General features: G+C 45.6%; 2 protein-coding genes across 4 annotated transcripts in view; one reads left to right on the top strand and one right to left on the bottom strand.

Moving 5' to 3' along the window:
• Window positions 1-17762, top strand: part of LOC129386799 (uncharacterized) — a 155293-nt gene that overhangs the window by 92739 nt on the left and 44792 nt on the right. The window contains exons 1-2 of one of the 3 annotated variants that reach the window (XR_011896028.1): window positions 251-1727; window positions 14989-15148. The exons of 1 other annotated variant lie outside the window; for it this stretch is intronic. The gene's annotated coding sequence lies outside the window, so the exon portion shown is untranslated. Of the gene's footprint in view, window positions 1-250; window positions 1728-14988; window positions 15149-17762 lie in introns of those variants that run through there. One more of the 3 variants, XR_011896027.1, reaches the window with a different exon arrangement.
• Window positions 3873-17762, bottom strand: part of LOC129383659 (uncharacterized) — a 38444-nt gene continuing 24554 nt past the window's right edge. The window contains exons 3-4 of the mRNA XM_072289781.1: window positions 4567-4631; window positions 3873-4487 (exon numbers count right to left, since the gene is read on the bottom strand). Of these exons, the coding sequence (XP_072145882.1) occupies window positions 4243-4487; window positions 4567-4631 (310 nt within the window). The 3' untranslated portion in view covers window positions 3873-4242. The remainder of the gene's footprint in view (window positions 4488-4566; window positions 4632-17762) is intronic.

The raw sequence follows: 17762 nt of genomic DNA, 5'->3' as shown, positions 1-17762 counted from the left end.
GCCAGTAAGGCCGACCAGTTGTCTGTTGGAAGTTCCTGCAAAGCATTAAATGCGAATATAAAATTGTCTAGGCCAGAACTCTTATAATACTGTAGTGCCCTTGGCGCCTGGTGTCATCACAAAAGAAACAGTAGAAGAATCCAGAAAATTTGTGTAGAGCTGTCCCGTGACAATCATACAGATATAATTATGTTGCGAGCTGCGACTGAACATCCACAGCTGTGAGTAATTTCCTTGTGGGAATGGGGAACCAGCGCTGGATAGGCGGCGCGTCGAAAAGAGTGCGTTGCACGCCGCCCTGGCGACGAAACGCGGCATATTCCAGCCACACAACCAGACGACACACACATACGCAGCCGTATTATAGTTCGTATGTTTCCGTTTTCGCGCCGCTTCAAGTGGAGTTTTTGTAAAGAAGCTAGCGCCATCAAGTGAAGAAATGACGAAAGAAGCTTTTTAAGCTTCATACATTTTTCACAGTGCGTCGCGGCGAGCACGTGTGTTTCTTTAACGGTTGCGTCGTGTATCGATGCCATGCTTGCGTGACTGCCTGCCTTGCAAATCTAGCAGTTATGGCTCCGGTCGTGCTGCGCTATGGTTTCGTAAGTATTAGTTGGCCTGAAGATATTCCATATTTCTCTGGCTAGACATAAAAAATTCTGATGTTACTTCGCCACAGCAGTCAATGGAGAAGAAAGCTTTATCGCATCAGCTGACTCGCGCAAGCAAAGGTTTGAATGCTCGGCTGCTTGATCCGTAAAAATCCTGGCTACATTTAGTACTAATTACATTAATTTGCCGGATGCATCTCAGCGCCGAGTCCTCATCCGCATGCGCATTTTTATAAACACATAGGTGGCTTAGTCGCGCGTGCGCCGGCACTATGCGCATACAACTCGTATTACAAGGCAGCTTCCCTCCCACATAATTCTTGGCAATGAATGGATAATTTTTACCTTTCGTATCGTTCACTTGGTGCGGTGGCGTTGGAAGGGGCTTGGCGGTGGCATTGCGAAGGAAAAATGGTACATATGCCGGATGGTGCATGCTATTGCTCATTTTGTTTCCGACGAAATACCGACAGCAGATTCTGCTGTTTGGTACTGTCTGCCATGGCTGACCGTCTTCACTATCGAATAAACCAAGGATACACGCGAAATTTGATTTAGAAACCAGCCCGACACCGCTTGACAGGGCGACAAGACGGGAGCTTACTCCGCTCGCCTGACTGCTTGGATACAACGCCGCCTCCGTTCTTGTTCGTAGGGTTTAGATGGAAAGACGCACAAGGATACATCCTCCCTCATCCCGACTTAGTTGTGGCACTTGTATACGCAACAGTATCGTCGGCGCCCTTTTGTTTTCCTTCGACTTTAAGGGCACGCAACGCAATTTTCGTCCGCGGGGGAGGCTGCATTGTGCACGTTCTGACCGCCAGGGCGGCGCTGCAGGCGCCGTGAAAACTCCAGCGCTGGTTCCCTATACTGCTGCTTTTCAGCATATATTGTGTCGGGTGCACTATCACTTGCCAGTTGCATCCTCAGTGTCTGACTCATTGTGATAAGACTGTGTCTATCTGTACAATGCAGTTGCTGCACCACAAGCGATGTCAGTGAGTGGTGGTGAAAGTGTTAGAATAGATTAGGTCTCCTACATAGGAAATGCCAGTCGGCCGAAACAATCGCTTAAGTTGTTTCAGCATCAGAAATAGCTCTGCAAGCCTGCAGGTATGCTTAGATGTCTCGGTGTTTGTCTGAGTTGTGATCGGCAACTATTCGTATATTGCTCTTACGGTGGTATATTATCGAAACTTTGCCACTTGCTCTGGGCTTTATGTGTAGCAGTGTGGTGTACTCTGCATTTCATTCTGACATGGACGTGTGGCTGCAACGAAATATTTTGAAGTGAATTTCTTTGGCTCTTTCAATCATAATGTTTTTAGTTGGAGGTCTGTAATGGTTGGCGATTGGACTCTGCGAGGAAAACATTCGTTTGCTCTTTCTTGTTCTTTTATTTGCTTGTTCTTTTGTTTGTTCACGCTTTCATTCCTTTAGGCTTCGCTTACATCGATAGTCATCATCTATGGTCCCTGCACATTTTCTTCACATAAGTTCATGCTCTAATTTGCCAGCAATCTTACCAACAAGGGTTTAGGGCTTGCACTCTTGCTTGCTAACATTGCACACTTTTGATAAAATTTGGTCACACCTCCGTTACTACAGGAACCCATACCTTGAGTTGTACGTCACTGTTCATGACTTACAAGAGGTTTGAGTGTTGTCATTCCCTCTCATGGCCAGATGTGTTAAACATAAATATAATTATGGGGCTGTATGTGTCAACACTACAATCAGATTATGAAGCATGCCATAGTGGCAGACTACAGATTTTGACACCTTTGTGTTCTTTAAAGGGTCGCTGAAACGGTTCAGGACCTGCTGTGGTTGCTTAGTGGCTATGGTGTTGGGCTGCTGCACATGAGGTCATGGGATTGAATCCTGGCTACATTTTGATGGGATCGAAATTCGAGAACTCCCATGTTTCAGGTGCATGTTGAAGAACCCCAGGTGTTCTCCCACTACAGTGCGCCTTGTAATGAGATCGCAGTGTTGGCTTGTAAAAACACAGTTAAATTTTTTTTGAGTGGTTCAAAGAAGTTTTCTAGACACATAGGGTACAGTAAATGTTCCTACCACAATTTGTGTGAAGCATCTCATATTAAGAGAGCTACAGACAATTACATGTTACCCTCCTCCATAGCCATGCATTTTCTCCTAAACTCATTTGCAGAGTGATCGGCCTTTAGCTCCACCTTCACTGGCTTTGCCTCATGATGGGACATCATATTGTCTACTTCTGGTTGTCTTGGAGCCAGTGTGCGAAGCCTCTACAACCTCTCTACCAGCTGCCTGGCAGTCGGTTCCAAACGCGAGCTATCGAAGCAGTGTACGTTGTGAGCATTCTGTAGCAGCAGCAAATGTGTCTGATATTTCGGTAACCACGGGTGAGCTGGATGCTTTGATGGGTGGCTGGAGGCCTAAAGCCCCTCCCCATACTACTATTGCTGTAATGAAGGATAGACGTATCTGAGCGACCTGATTAGTCTACATGGTCCAAGCACCTGGTGGTGCAGAGCTGAACCAGCGAAACGAAGAGCTAATGTTGCTGTAACCAAGCCTAAAAAATTTTAAACATTAAGAAAAACATGTTCATGGCTAAGTTCCTACCAAAAATTTACACCGGCAGGAAAATACAATGCACTTGGTTACTGCTATATTAGTTCTGTGGTTGAGCACTCTGCTACCAAGTGGCTGCACCATGCAGGGCGTTCACATTTGCGCTTCCACTCGTCCAATAAAACGCCAGGCCCAGTCCGCTTGTGCTTGGGTTTACATGAAATGTCACACATACGAGACACTGTTGTGGTATATGGTAATCCTTCAGTGTGACGTGATGGCCGCAAATGCACAGATGCTGGTGCCGATGGTGCTGGTGCAGCCACTTCGCTCACATGTTTGCCTTGCTGAGGAGCATGATATTGCAGCTTGACATGTTGCCAATCGCTACGTTTGCAGCCCATAATGCAAGGGCGAACTGTATTGCTTGCGAAAATACTGATTCAGACCAACACCGACCGCGCAGCTCACGTCATAATGGAGCATGTTGTTGTATCATGCGGTGCCGCAGGCAGGACATGACCAGAGGCTCCAAGCAAGGGGAGCGGAAGGCGTCCCCGTTTATTCAACAGCCGTGTATATATACACCAAGTGGGAGAGGGTGTGTTCCCTCACCACCATGTGTCATGGGCGATACCGATATCTGTCACGTCACACGTGCCATAGATGCGAAGCCAGCGCTGCGCCAGGTACTGTACATCCCCTTTTCTTTCAAAGGAGGAAAAAAGAAACACAGGAAAGAACATTAGTAGAAACGAACATTGAGCACGCGATTTAGGGAACTTGCACAAAGCTTCGATTATAAGTAAGCCTCTGTGGGGGCCTTCGCTCTCGGGTTGACCATCTGAACGCAGGCTCTTGGTTCTGCTGCAAGCATGCAGGAGCGTTGGCTGACGCGGGAATGCGGCCAGTTGTGGCTGGTGACTCGGCGGCACTGTTGCTGCTGTATGGTGAAGGTCTTCCGTCAGCCCCTTGACGGAGGTCTTCCTCGGAGTCACAAAGTCCTCTTTGTCGAAAAGCTTCTCTTGTAGGCAGCAGATGTCGCCGATTGTGCCGTCTTCACTGATTATGTTATACGAACGGGGATATGTCGCAGCTTGAACGACTTGACCTTTGGTGGCCCACTCCCCTTCTTTGATGCGTACCGTGTCTCGGGGGTTGAGTGGTGGTACTCGTCGGCTGCAACGGTCGGTCTGACGATGCTTCTGTACGCTGCGGCCTGGGCAGGGCCGGACGTCGGGCAACATTGTCTGTAGTCGTCTTCCTTGAAGTACTTCGCCAGGTGATGGTCCGGATTCCATTGGAGTAGATCTGTAGGCAAGAAGATCAAGCCAAAAATCGTGATTAATTTGAGTGCTTTTCTTTAAAATCCTCTTAACTACTTGCACACCTTTTTCCGCCAGACCGTTGGACTGGGGGTACCGAGGGCTGGAAGTGGTGTGGTTGAAGTCGTACCTTTGGGCAAATGCAGCAAAAACATGGCTAGAAAATTGTAGGCCATTATCCGAACAAACTTCAACTGGTATGCCGTATCTAGCAAAGATTGCACTTGTTGCTTCAATGACCGTCTTCGCGGTAGTATCTTTTAGCAGCCGTACTCCAGGAAAGTTTGATAATGCGTCGTAGACGCACAGGTATGACCGTCCACCATGCTAAAAAATATCGATGCCGACACGATGCCACGGTTTATCAGGTACTGGTCGTAACTTTAACGGCTCTTGGGGCTGTCTGTAAGCGTACGTTTTGCATGCAGAACACGCCTGTGCGAAAGTTTCTATGTTACAGTTTATTCCTGCCCAGAAGACGAGATGCCTGGCCTGTGATATGCATTTATTGATGCCCAGATGACCTTGACGAATGCGTTCCAAAGTTTTTTTCCTCATCGTAGTTGGAATTACAACTTTGCACCCTTTTAAGAGGACTCCATCTCGAAAATTCGAACCTTTGCTCGAATGCCTGCCAGTTCTTGGCAATTTCACCAGCCAAGCTCAGCGGGCCTGGTGGCTTCAGGAAGTCACTGGGGCTGGTCTTTTTAAACGTTCCTTTTAAACGAACAGTGTTAAGACAGGGTGGAAAGGTTGCCTTATTAGACTTCGAATGTGCCACCATTTCCGCGCAGTGCATCTTGCAAAGCCACGGAGAGCATCGTAGCTTCGCGCAAGAGGCGCCAGCTGCATTGCATCTGCACCACTCATAATGGCACTTCATATGGATCCGGAGAGAGAAAGAGAAAGTGTAAGAAAAAGGGCTAGAAGTGAAAGGTGAAGTGGTGCCTCGGCACCTCCCTTTCTGCCATTTCTCTTTCTGGGTGAGTGCGGAAACAATGTGGAAAATTTGCCGTAGAAGCAGCCCAAAGCAGCAGACAGCCCAGTTTCTAAATGATAGTGCTGACAGAGCACAACACCGTGTTGCTTGAGACGAAGCTGCAAATTTGGAAGACCGGAAGAAGTATGAGCTCGCATTCAATGATATTGTTACACAGGAAAATGCAGACGAGAAGCTATATGCAAGTATATTTACAAAATGAATATGCTGCACTTCACCAAAAGGCAACAGCCCGAGCTAGCCTTTAATCATTGTCTTGACATCGCTGGCCTCTTTTGCATTGTAACTACTACCCTACCAGTACTATCATAGTACTACCGTAGCTCTACCCTCGTCAGTAAAAGTGCCAACCCGGCGCAACTAAAGGCTTGGCTCAGAAGCACTGTAGTAGGTCTTGAGCCTACTGACATGCACAACATCACTGGATGACCTACTAGAGGGTGATGTTGAGCTGACGGGAGCAATTTCGTAGATCACTGGTGTCACCTGGTGGAGCATGTGGCAGGACCTTGTCTAAATCAGGAAAGAAGCTTCTCTGAAAGTCGAGCATGACGAGAGAGTGACCACAGGAACATGTGCACACCAAGGAAAAACTGTGCGTTAGGGTGGCAGGCATTGTACAGTTGCTGCTGAGTGGCTTGCGATGCTGTCAGTCGAGCACGGGCAAGTTGGCAAGATTGGTTGGCCAAGGCGATGGCACTGCGCATACTCGCCTGTCGAGGAGGTTCAGAAAGAAATGCCGTATCCAGGGGAAAGGTTGGTTTGTGACCGTACTATAGATAGAGAAATTGTGGCAGCGTCATGCCGAGAATTATAGGCAAATGTAATGTAAGAAAGGGCAATGTCCCAGGCATAGCAGTCCTTAAAAACGTACATGGACAGCATATCTGTGAGGGTACGGTTCAACCACTCCATCAGTCTGTTGGTTTGAGGATGGTGTGAGGTGGTCAGCTTGTGTTCTGTGGAGCAGGAACGCACAATGTCGGTGATAACTTTCGACATAAAGTTATGACCACTATCAGTAAAAATCTGTTGCAGGTGCCGTGGAGTAAGATAATGTTATGCAAGAAAAAGTGCAATGTCAGTGGCCCAACTGGTCAGGAGAGCCCGTGTGATTGGCGCCACCCTTTGTAGGTGGTGTAATCATTTTCAACGGCTACCCATTTGTTTCTAGTGGATGACGTGGTAAAAGGGCTAAGGAGCTCTAATCCAGCATGGAAGAAATATTCTGCAGAGACAGTGATCAGCACGTAGCGCCTGAGGCTCTTTCTGGTGCTGGCAGAAAGCGCAGGCTGCAACGTTTTACCGGATGGAGCGAGTGAGACCGGACCAATAAAAGCGGCAGCGGATGGTGTTGTACCTGAGAGATACCCCAAGGTGTCCTGCAGTAGATTCATCATAGAACTCAAAGAGCAGAGTGTGTTGTAGAAGTTTGGGCATGACAAGAAGATAATGAGACCAGCCATGGGAGCAGTTCCTTCGTTAGAAAATGCCAACCTGGAGGACATACCGGCCAAGAGAGGCATTGTTAGGTGAAGAGTGCAGATGCTCAATGAGTGCTCGAAGTGATAGGTCTCAGTACTGCTCATCGGCGTTGTTAGGGAAGGCAGACACAGAGAAAATGCCATCGGCGGTGCTACAGACAGTGTCGTCAGGCTCGTTGACCGGGTAACGAGACAGGCAATCAGTGTTCTTGTGGAGACAGCCAGATTTGTAAATGACAGAATACGAATATCCTAGTCAGCGTCACGCCCAGTGAGGAAGTCGACCTGTAGGGTCTTTCTGTGAGCACAACCAGCAATGTCCGTGCTGGTGTGTGGTGACTTAAAAGGGTCGGCCATATAATAATAGGCGTAGCTTTGCAACTGCCCAAACTAATGCCAGAACTCGAGTTCAATGATGGAATGGTTATGCTTGAAGGTTGGGAGGTGTCTGCTGGCGTAAGTGGTAATATGGTCGTTGCTGTGCTGGTGCTGTGCCAGTACTGCACTGATTCCGTGGCTGCTGGCATCGGTATAGACTTAGCTAGGTGCAGAAGGATCACGCCTTTCTCTGTGGGTTCTTGACAATGACCCTGTCATCAATCAGTGGTCTCTTTGTGACGCTCAGGAGAGGGTGACATTGTTATCTTGAAATGAGCTGTCATTTCTGGGTGCTCGAAAAGCTGAAGATCTGGAGCATGACTGCCTGTTCTATGACTCGGGCAACGCTGATTGAGCTTCCTTGAGTGAACGATGAGACGTGATCAGCGCCCATGATAGCCACATGTCTGCCGGTGAAGCATCTTTTTTCTGAGGGATTGTCAGGCACAACACCCCTGCCACCAGACGGCGCATCAGGACGTTGAGTTGTTCGATGCAGCTCGGCTGGCTTGATGCTTGCATTCCTCCAAGCCATCGGGATGCAGGTTCCGAGAACTAAGATCTTCTGGCCAAAGGCATCTTAATAGGTGGGCTCTGACTTGACTGTATAGGTGCAAGATGACAAGCTCCAAGGAGCGACCTTTGTCAGCCCTGCACAATGCCGCAAGCGCCACATGCAGGCCACTTATCGCCAAACTATACAAAATGAAATAATCTGACAACCCCCTATCTGAAGGCAAACCCTGAAACACAAGGTTCACATTAATCTGGACAAGCACCAGGACTCTTTCAACAATGTCTCCGTGCAAATAGACACAAACAGAGTTTATGTAATGAAGCTAAGTAATCATGAATTAAAGCTTCCACAGATCAGGAAGGCGAAGGGAGAACTGGCTTTGATTATTTGATATCTGTAACACTTAGCACACGATAGCTACATGATCATGACATAATGCCAAGTTGCGAAATAAACAAAATGGAAAACCATCTACAAGCCTTATCACTTTCCTAAATTGGCTCAGAAGGCCTGATTTATTCTGCCTTTCGTCTAGTTCACTTTTAAATTGTGCTACTGTAAAGCTACGCTCTACCCGAGCAGGAGGCCATATTTATTTCTTTATTTATTTATTTACATGTACCTTACAGGCCTTCGAGAAGGCATAGTGTAAGGGGGGAAATACGGTAACATATTACTACGGAATCGGGAAAGAAATAAACATCAGCATAATGAAAGGAGTACGCACAGAACATGGAAAATTAATACATTAGCAAATACAATATGTAGAGCAATAACAATAAATGGTAAACAACAACATAATAGCATCATAACATTGTGAACGTTTTTATATGTTATACAGTAGTAAGTATTGTAAAAAAATTGGGAGCGCTGAAATTCTTTAACGTGTAGAAAAATGCAAGAAAATTACAAAAGACATGATGTGTTTAGACGGTTGAAACAGCATATTGATCGGTTAGCAGATTGCGAAATGCAGTGTTTAGATTGGCATGCAATGGTATCTGGTAGTGCGTTCCATAAACGGACCGCACAGGGCAAAGCTGAAAAATTAAAAGCGTGTGTGTTGCCATAAATTCGGGTGTAGCTGAACTGATTGTTCAGTTGTTGTGACGTCAAGGATGCTTTTTTCAGGTTTGATAAGGTTAGGCCAACTGTGTGAACAAATCTATGAAATAATAACAGAAGGGGAATATCACGGCGAGTAGTTAGTGGTTGCAACGAAAGATCAATATTTATTTGGGTTACACTTGACTGGTTACTATAATTTTTAGAAATGAAACGGCTTGCTCTATTCTGGATGCTCTCCAGGAGTTCGATAAGGTAATTTTGATGAGGAGACCATATACAAGAGGCGTACTCAATTTGTGGCCGTACAATAGTTACGTAAGCTAGTTTTCGTAGTGGTAAAGGTGCACTTCTTAAGTTGCGGCGCAGAAATGCTAATGATCTGGAGGCGTTAGCTGAAATGGAGGTGATGAAAGATTGTGTGTAAGGAGCACTCCTAAGTACTTATATTCTGTGGTGTGGTCAACTATGTTATAATCCAGATGATAAGAAAAGTGAGAGTTAACAGTTTATCGAGAAAAGGAAACTACTTTGCACTTCGACACGTTTAGGGACATGAGCCACGTAGCACACCAATCACTGATATTTGCAAGATCATTTTGGGGTGCCGTGTGGTCAGAGGGACAGTTATTCGAACGGTATACAATGCAGTTGTCAGCAAATTGTACAGATGATATATTGTTAGGTAAGTCGGTAATGTAAATTAAGAGCAGAAGAGGCCCAAGTACACTGCCTTGGGGCACACCAGAGGAAGAGTTAGTCAGAGAGGCCAGAGGAAGAGTTAGCAACAACAGTGAACTGTTCGCGATTAGTAAGAAAATTACGAATCCATGATAGGGTTAGTGAGTCGAGTTTAATTGCTGAGAGCTTTGATATCAGGCGACTATGGGCTACACGATCGTATGCTTTCGAGAAATCCAAAAAGATGCAGTCAATTTGTTTATTACTGTTCATATCAAAGTGTAAGTCTGACGTGAATTCTAGTAGTTCGGTTTCGCAAGAAAATCCTTTTCGGAAACCATGCTGTTTCGGGTAAAAAAAGTTATTACATTCAAGATGAGAATATATATGGGATGCGATAATGTGTTCCAATATTTTGCAGCTAATGCATGTTAATAGTAACATGCTAATGTTAGTAGTAATGTGACATACCTTTGCATAATACAGTGCAGCGTGATTAGAATAAATCGCCAATTCTGACCAATAATAAAAAAACTTCCAACAAATCATGCAAACTATGGAAAGCAAGTTACAATCAAAATTACACTGTGGCCTTTTATCTTCACTGATGCTTTCCTTTCTCGAATGTTTAGCTATCTGATTTTTCATGGAAGTAATCAAACTAAATAAAGTCTGCCATACCATGAGCAGTAAAGCAGAAGTAAAGAAAGCCATGGGAGCTATGCAAAGGGGGAAGGCAGCTGGGGAGGATCAGGTAACAACAGATTTGTTGAAGGATGGTGGGCAGATGGTTCTAGAGAAACTGGCCACCCTGTATACGCAATGCCTCATGACCTCGAGCATACGGGAATCTTGGAAGAATGCTAACATAATCCTAATCCATAAGAAAGGGGACGCCAAAGACTTGAAAAATATAGACCGATCAGCTTACTGTCAGTTGCCTACAAGCTACTTACTAAGGTAATCGCAAATAGAATCAGGAACACCTTAGACTTCTGTCAAGCAAAGGACCAGGCAGGATTCCGTAAACGCTACTCAACAATAGACCATATTCACACTATCAATCAAATGATAGAGAAATGTGTGGAATATAACCAACCCTTATATATAGCTTTCATTGATTACGAGAAAGCGATTGATTCTGTCGAAACCTCAGCAGTCATGGAGGCATTCCAGAATCTGGGTGTAGACGAGCCGTATGTAAAAATACTGAAAGATATCTATAGCGGGTCCACAGCCACCGTAGTCCTCCATAAAGAAAGCAACAAAATCCCAATAAAGAAAGGCGTCAGGCAGGGAGATATGATCTCTCCAATGCTATTCACAGCGTGTTTACAGGAGCTATTCAGAGACCTGGATTGGGAAGAATTGGGGATAAAAGTTAATGAAGAATACCTTAGTAACTTGCGATTCGCTGATGATATTGCCTTGCTTAGTAACTCAGAGGACCAATTGCAATGCATGCTCGCTGACCTGGAGAGGCAAAGCAGAAGAGTGGGTCTAAAAATTAATCTGCAGAAAACTAAAGTAATGTTTAACAGTCTCGGAAGAGAACAGCAGTTTACAATAGGTAGCGAGGCACTGGAAGTGGTAAGGCAATACATCTACTTAGGGCAGGTAGTGACCGCGGATCCTGATCATGAAACTGAAATAATCAGAAGAATAAGAATGGGCTGGAGTGCGTTTGGCAGGCATTCTCAGATCATGAACAGGAGGTTGCGTACTCATCTATGGGGCAGAAACCTGGAGGCTTACGAAAAGGGTTCTACTTAAATTGAGGACAACGCAACGAACTATGGAAAGAAGAATGATGGGTGTAACGTTAAGGGATAAGAAAAGAGCAGATTGGGTGAGGGAACAAATGCGAGTTAATGACATCTTAGATGAAATCAAGAAAAAGAAATGGGCATGGGCAGGACATGTAATGAGGAGGGAACATAACCGATGGTCATTAAGGGTTACGGACTGGATATCAAGGGAAGGGAAGCATAGCAGGGGGCGGCAGAAAGTTAGGTGGGCGGATAAGATTAAGAAGTTTGCAGGGACGTCATGGCCACAATTAGTACATGACCGGGGTTGTTGGAGGAGTATGGGAGAGGCCTGTGCCCTGCAGTGGGCGTAACCAGGCTGCTGTTGCCGCTGCTTCTGCTGATGATGATACTATGAGCACCAGCAAAGAATGTCCTCTTTTTGACAAAAGCTCCTAAAATGTTCAAAATTTAATATCGTCGAAGAAATTAAAGTTCATGAATGCAATCTGCAAAATGTGCCTCCAAAAAACATTCCTGCATGTTATGACTCGTTATGAACTCCCGTAGAACCATAACTGATCCACTTGCGCAGCTTGGATGTGACCTTCCAAACTGTATGAATGAGAAGAAAGGGGGTTAACTGACGGGCCTGGTTCTTATTAAATATATCATGAGAAGCCAACAAACAGAGACACCAAGGAAAACATAGGGTAAATTACTTGTACTTGTTAATTGAAATAAAGAAATTATAAATTAATGGCAATGAAAGTGGATGAAAAAACAACCTGCCACAGGCTTATGCATGCGATTCTCTAACCAATTGAGCTACTGCGGCATGGTTTCCCCATCCACTTTCTTGCGTATTTATGTGTTACTACGAGAACTAACCTTGGGAGTGTTAGCCAGCGTCACCACTCTCAAGCCTTGTTGGCGGATGTTCCAAACTTTTTGCAACACTAACCCTGTTTGCTTTACTATTCTACATGTTTTGTGACATAAACTTTCCGTTTGTGATTGGGGATCTAACGTGAGTAGAAAATTCTAACAACCTAACAATATTTTGTGTTATTCCTTACGCTTAAGCATTGATATTGCAACTAAGCTAAATACAGCACGAATCAAAAGAACAAAACAATTTGCAACATGTCTGTCTGATTTCATATTTCAGACGAGCTCGAGAGGGTCGTGCATTTCGCGGCTTTTGCAAAGCGCTGTCTTGGAAGAAGGCAAAAGCCTCTAATTTGCCTGATGCACCTCGTAGCTACAACTTTAAGACAACAGCCTCCAAGTACTGAGAGAAGATTACGTTTACAGATCCACACACGCACTGTTCCCTTAGGTGCTAGGCAGCTGCCTTTCTTTGCCCCTGTGAGTGACCGGCCCTAGTTGCAGCCTACAGGACGCTTCGCTTTGTTCCTCTGCTTACGACAAGACATCTGCAGTGCGGTTAGGTGACGGTTACTACGCCTGAATCTTCATGAAGCTCTCCTTCTTGCGATGTGCATCATGCTGATCTCCGCAAATGCCTAAGCTTGGGATTTATCGTCCTTCGCCTTTTTCACAGTCTCCGGCTGGATCCTGACTGTCGTGCATTTGTGTCCGTTGCCTTGTCGCTTCACATGTTTGGTTCCATACTCCTTACCCCGTCTGCCTTTCTCATCTTGGGTCTATCCCTTTGCTTCACCATCTGCTCTGACGTATGCAAACAGCCATAGTCAACTTTTCCTGGCAGGCTGGCCGAACTTGCTGCCTCCGTACACACTTGGCCTAATGAGCCCTCCGTTTCTTGCGCAGAAAAACCGCCGCTGTCTACTGCGTTCCCCTCGCTTCCGGCTACCAGCAAGTTTGACTCATCACTGCGCTCAACTATCTCGGGAATCATTCCATGGTCCTCTGACTGTTGCGCAATAGGGAATACAGTACGCCCATCAGTCTCTGAGTTTCCTTCCATGTTTTTGCCCTGAAAGATCCCATATTGGGGAAGGGTTCTCGTTATGTCAGCGTTAGCTCCGACCTATTCGATTATCAATAGGTTACTTGCTCTGGCAGGCTGGCCAATATTGCCGCCTCCATACAGACCTGGCTGTTCAGTGAAAGCTGTCCCATATATGGCTGCATGTTCTTGTCGGAGTCCTGAGCTATGACAAATACCACCCGCTTCTCACAGCTCCTAGCTATGTGGTCTTTTCCTCTGCAGTTGTAATACACAACTCTCTTCCGCGCCTCCAACGTGTGTACACCATCAGCGGGGGCATCTTCGTTTCTTGTGCTACTTTAGGTGCGTCACCCTCTTTCTCTTTATGTGTGCTGGGGCAATTTGAAGTCTCCGGTTTAAAATGCCTACAGAAATACTTGTTACCCTTTGGCTTCCGGGAGCCATATCCTGCTTTGTCGCTTGTTTCTGATTGTCACGACTTACTTCGGAAACTTCAGAGCGTGCGGTAATGCTTGGCGAGTTCTGCTGCTCTCTCTTATTGCCCTTCGAAGTCTGTTTGAAATGCTAGACCAGAGGGTCTAAAGAAATCCTTCTTAGCCCTATCGTAGTTTTGCACTTTGTCCTCAGACAAGCAGTTCATGAAACAGCGATACTGAACAGGATTAGTGCTGGTAATCTCTTGGTCCACAAGTCCCGGTTGACACCCTTTCTCAGTAAAACTTCATTTGGGCCTAGTTGGTGCATAATTCTGAACTTAAACTTACAGCGCAAACACCCAAGACAGACCACAACAGGAATATATGACACTCTTTCAAAACCGGCGAGGAAATTAACTATATCGTTCTCTACCATAAAAGTGTGGAGCTGGAATCGCACTATTTACCATCTAAGTATCTGACTTTTCTGCTCAAGCTCTTCCATTCCAAAAACATGCCATTGTGCTGCCTCCTGCACATGCCTCTGGTGTGTTTCTGCTTCATGTTTGCATCATTTTGCCTCTTCATGCTTGCGCCTCTCTGCTTCACGCTTGTGCCTTTCGGCCTCTTCATGCTCGCGCTTTTCTGCTGCACGCTTGCGCCTTTCTGCCTCTTCATGCTCACGCCTCACACGCCTCTTCTTCTTGAAATTCGCACCTCTCTCGCCTCTCTCCTGCTTCATGCTTGCACCTCTTGCACTCCTCTGTCATTTGCTTTCTTTCAACAGTAGTTTCCCAAGCCTCTTCAGCTTCCTCGACCATCACATCTGCATTCGTGACGTTGAGGACTGCTTCTTGTGTTGTTGCGTAGCTGACGAAAATGCCCAACTCTTCGCAAATTAGAAGGAGGTCCTGCGCTATTAATTTCTCTATGGCGAATTTGTTGGCCTTCAAAATGCACCCTTCCATAGAACTGAAATTTGCTATTTAAAGAAGGTGAATTCCCAAAACAGTGCCTACCAGAAAACACAAACATACTCTCCTAGCAACTGCTTACTTGTACTAGTGAGAGTTTTGGTGACATGAAGAGCAAACATGAGGCCATAGCTAGCCCATCCTTATCACTATTAGGAGACTGCAGAATTTCTTGTTCTTCATGCTCTCTTTTTCACAAAATAATTTTCCTGGCCTCACCAGCCTCCTCCTAACTCCTCTCCTCATTCTGCAAAAGCTCTAATTGCTACCTTTTGCATTTCGCAGGGCCAACCGAAATGTTCATCTGCTCATGACTTTCAAGGAGTTCTTGGACGCAACTTCTCCATGCTCACAAAGCACCCTGTGTTTCTTCCCCACTAGCAATCAGCCCACGAGACACTATATTCTTGGTGTATGTAATAAAATAACTAACACCAAACACTGTTATGGATTGCCTGCGCTATGAGTCTGGCGAAAAGAGAAGCAAACACGTAGCACTCACCACACCAATGTAGTCAATGCTGATCAATCTCATAAGCTGCCTGCCTGTATTGTAAAGTCGGTTCCATGTATGGTGCCGTGCCAGGTGCCGAGAGAAAGAAGGGTTGCGAGCGGCAGTAACGAGAACAAAAGGTTTTATATTCAGAAGTACATGGTTGAGTTTTATACACACTGCTCTTAACTTTCAGAGCAAACTGCATGCTAGAGTCTTTGCATGTCCGAGCTTCTTTTTTCTCACATCCATCCCGGTCCACTTTTTATGCTGTTTATTTCCCTCTTTCCCTCGTCAAGGGATTTCACAGGATAATCACAAACGCCTTACCATTCACCACCTCCTTCTCCCAATGTTGCACAATACGAGGCGGCTTCCACATGGCAAACTGAACTGGCCATTGACACCTTTCCCGGTAGTTCTCGACAATGACCCTTTCATCAATCAGTGACCTCTTTGTGATGGTCAGGAGAGGGTGACATTGTTATCTTGAAGCGAGCTGTCATTTCTGGGTGCTCGAAAGCCAAAGATCTGGAACATGACTACCTGTCCGTAAGACTCATGTGACGCTGATTGAGCTTCCTTGAGTGAACAATGAGGTGGGATCAGCACCTGTGATTGCCGCATGTCTGCAGGTGAATCATCCTTTGTTCTGAGCTATCGTCAGGCATAACAGCAGTAAGTTGGTGATCGTAAGGGTTGCCGAACAAGTTCTGCAGCTTTTGTTTAAGTGTATCTCAACTGGTGAGCTCATCTGCGTGTGTCCTAAGCCACACTTGAGCTGTGCAACCCACCGAGGTAAAATACTACGTTGGCAAGCATGACAGTTGAGTTGCACTGGTTATTGGTGCTGACACGTTGGTACAGGCTGATCCAGTCGTCGACGTCTTCCCCATCGTTCTCCAAGAATATGCCAGGATCATGTGGAGCAGAGAGTGCGATGTGGCTCGTTGGAGTAGCAGCAGGTGTCAGAGCCGGTTGAGTCGAGCTGTCATCTCCGGGAGCCATGACGGAAGGCTTGATATACCATCCACTGCGAGCCCCATGACGAGGACAGGGCATGTCTACATCCACCAAATATGTTACATGGGAAGTCACAGAAAAGAAGCTACATACAAGTTTATTTACATAATGAATACGCTGCACTTTGCCAAAAGACAACAGCCCATACTACTAGCCTCTAAGTATTGTCGTCATCTTCACACTGCTGGCCTCTTCTTTATCGTAACTACTGGTCCGTAACAATATTGATGATTCTGAAAACTGGGAGTTCTGTCATCATGAAGGTTGTATCCAGTGGCCATGCAGGGACCCTTTTTCACCATTAACTGCTGTTTCAAAAAGGCGGGCTTTATGCACTAGAGAAAAACTCGCATGGTAGTGATGGCATCATGGTGGAAGCTGCTAACATAACCGAGCCCAGGGAGCACGTCACTGTTTCGAGCCTCTATGTTGCTTTCTAGGCTCTCTGTATTTAAAAAAAAAATATCTGATAAATGGTAATGCAAGCCCATCTGTTTCATGAATAAACAGTGCATGTTTACCTGCAGAAAATATGTTTGGTCACTTTATTGTCACTCTGAAAAAGTTGAGATAACTTTTCTGCAAAATTTGTTAGTCTGAAGATTTTAAATCTACAGTAAAAATATTCAACACTGAGGGTTCACATTTGGGGGAAAAATACTCTCGATGGTTTAAGAGGAAGATAATTAGTGGTGCACCAATTCTTTTGAGATGATTGGCAACTTTAATGTCATTAGCAGTCTGATGATTGGTGCACGATTGTTGACTGTATGTTAAGTAGTAATATGAAAAGTGCTCACACCTGTGACCCAATTTGGCGGCAACGTGGTTCAATAAAGAGCAGCACGTACAGAGTGCGGCTGCAAAGCACCTGAACAAAGGCGTAGGTGAGTGCCGAATTGGAACATATCTGTGTCGGTGTATCTACTATGTTATTCTGATAAGTATTTATGCAAACCCATCTGTATGTGTACTGATGAATAAACAATGCATGTTTACCTACAGAAAATATTATTTGCCACTTTATCGTCATTCTAAAAAAGTTGTTACTTTTTTGCAAGATAGGTCAGTCTCAAGATGTTAAACCTGCAATAAATGAGAAAACGCGGAAGGGTCGCACTTGGAGAAAAAAAATAGGCCCTAATGGGGTTAAGGAGAAGCAAATTGGTGGTGCATCTATTCTTTTGAGATGATTGGTGACCTTAATGTCATTAGCAATTTTATGATTGGCGCACAATTGTTGGTTACGGTAGTGGTGGGGTAGTGTTGGTAGTGGTGTCAGAGTTTCTTTCAATACTGGCACATGCACAATGACCCAACTTGGCATCAAAGTGAAGAGCAGCATGTACAGTCGGCAACACATTGAAATGGACCACGGCTTAGGAGGCCGGAGCAGCTGCAGGGCCGCACCATGGCGCTGCTATCGCACGCTCACGATGAGAGTACCCCGAGTGACGTCAAACTTCGTCTCCGCACCCTGCCTTTCTGCTACTGACGGTCGGGACGAAGGGACGCGTGAATGCCAGTAGTTTCGCCAGCAGTA

Source organism: Dermacentor andersoni, chromosome 8 (genome assembly GCF_023375885.2).
Source record: "Dermacentor andersoni chromosome 8, qqDerAnde1_hic_scaffold, whole genome shotgun sequence".
Lineage (NCBI taxonomy): Eukaryota > Metazoa > Arthropoda > Arachnida > Ixodida > Ixodidae > Dermacentor > Dermacentor andersoni.
This window is presented reverse-complemented; position numbering and strand designations above follow the sequence as displayed.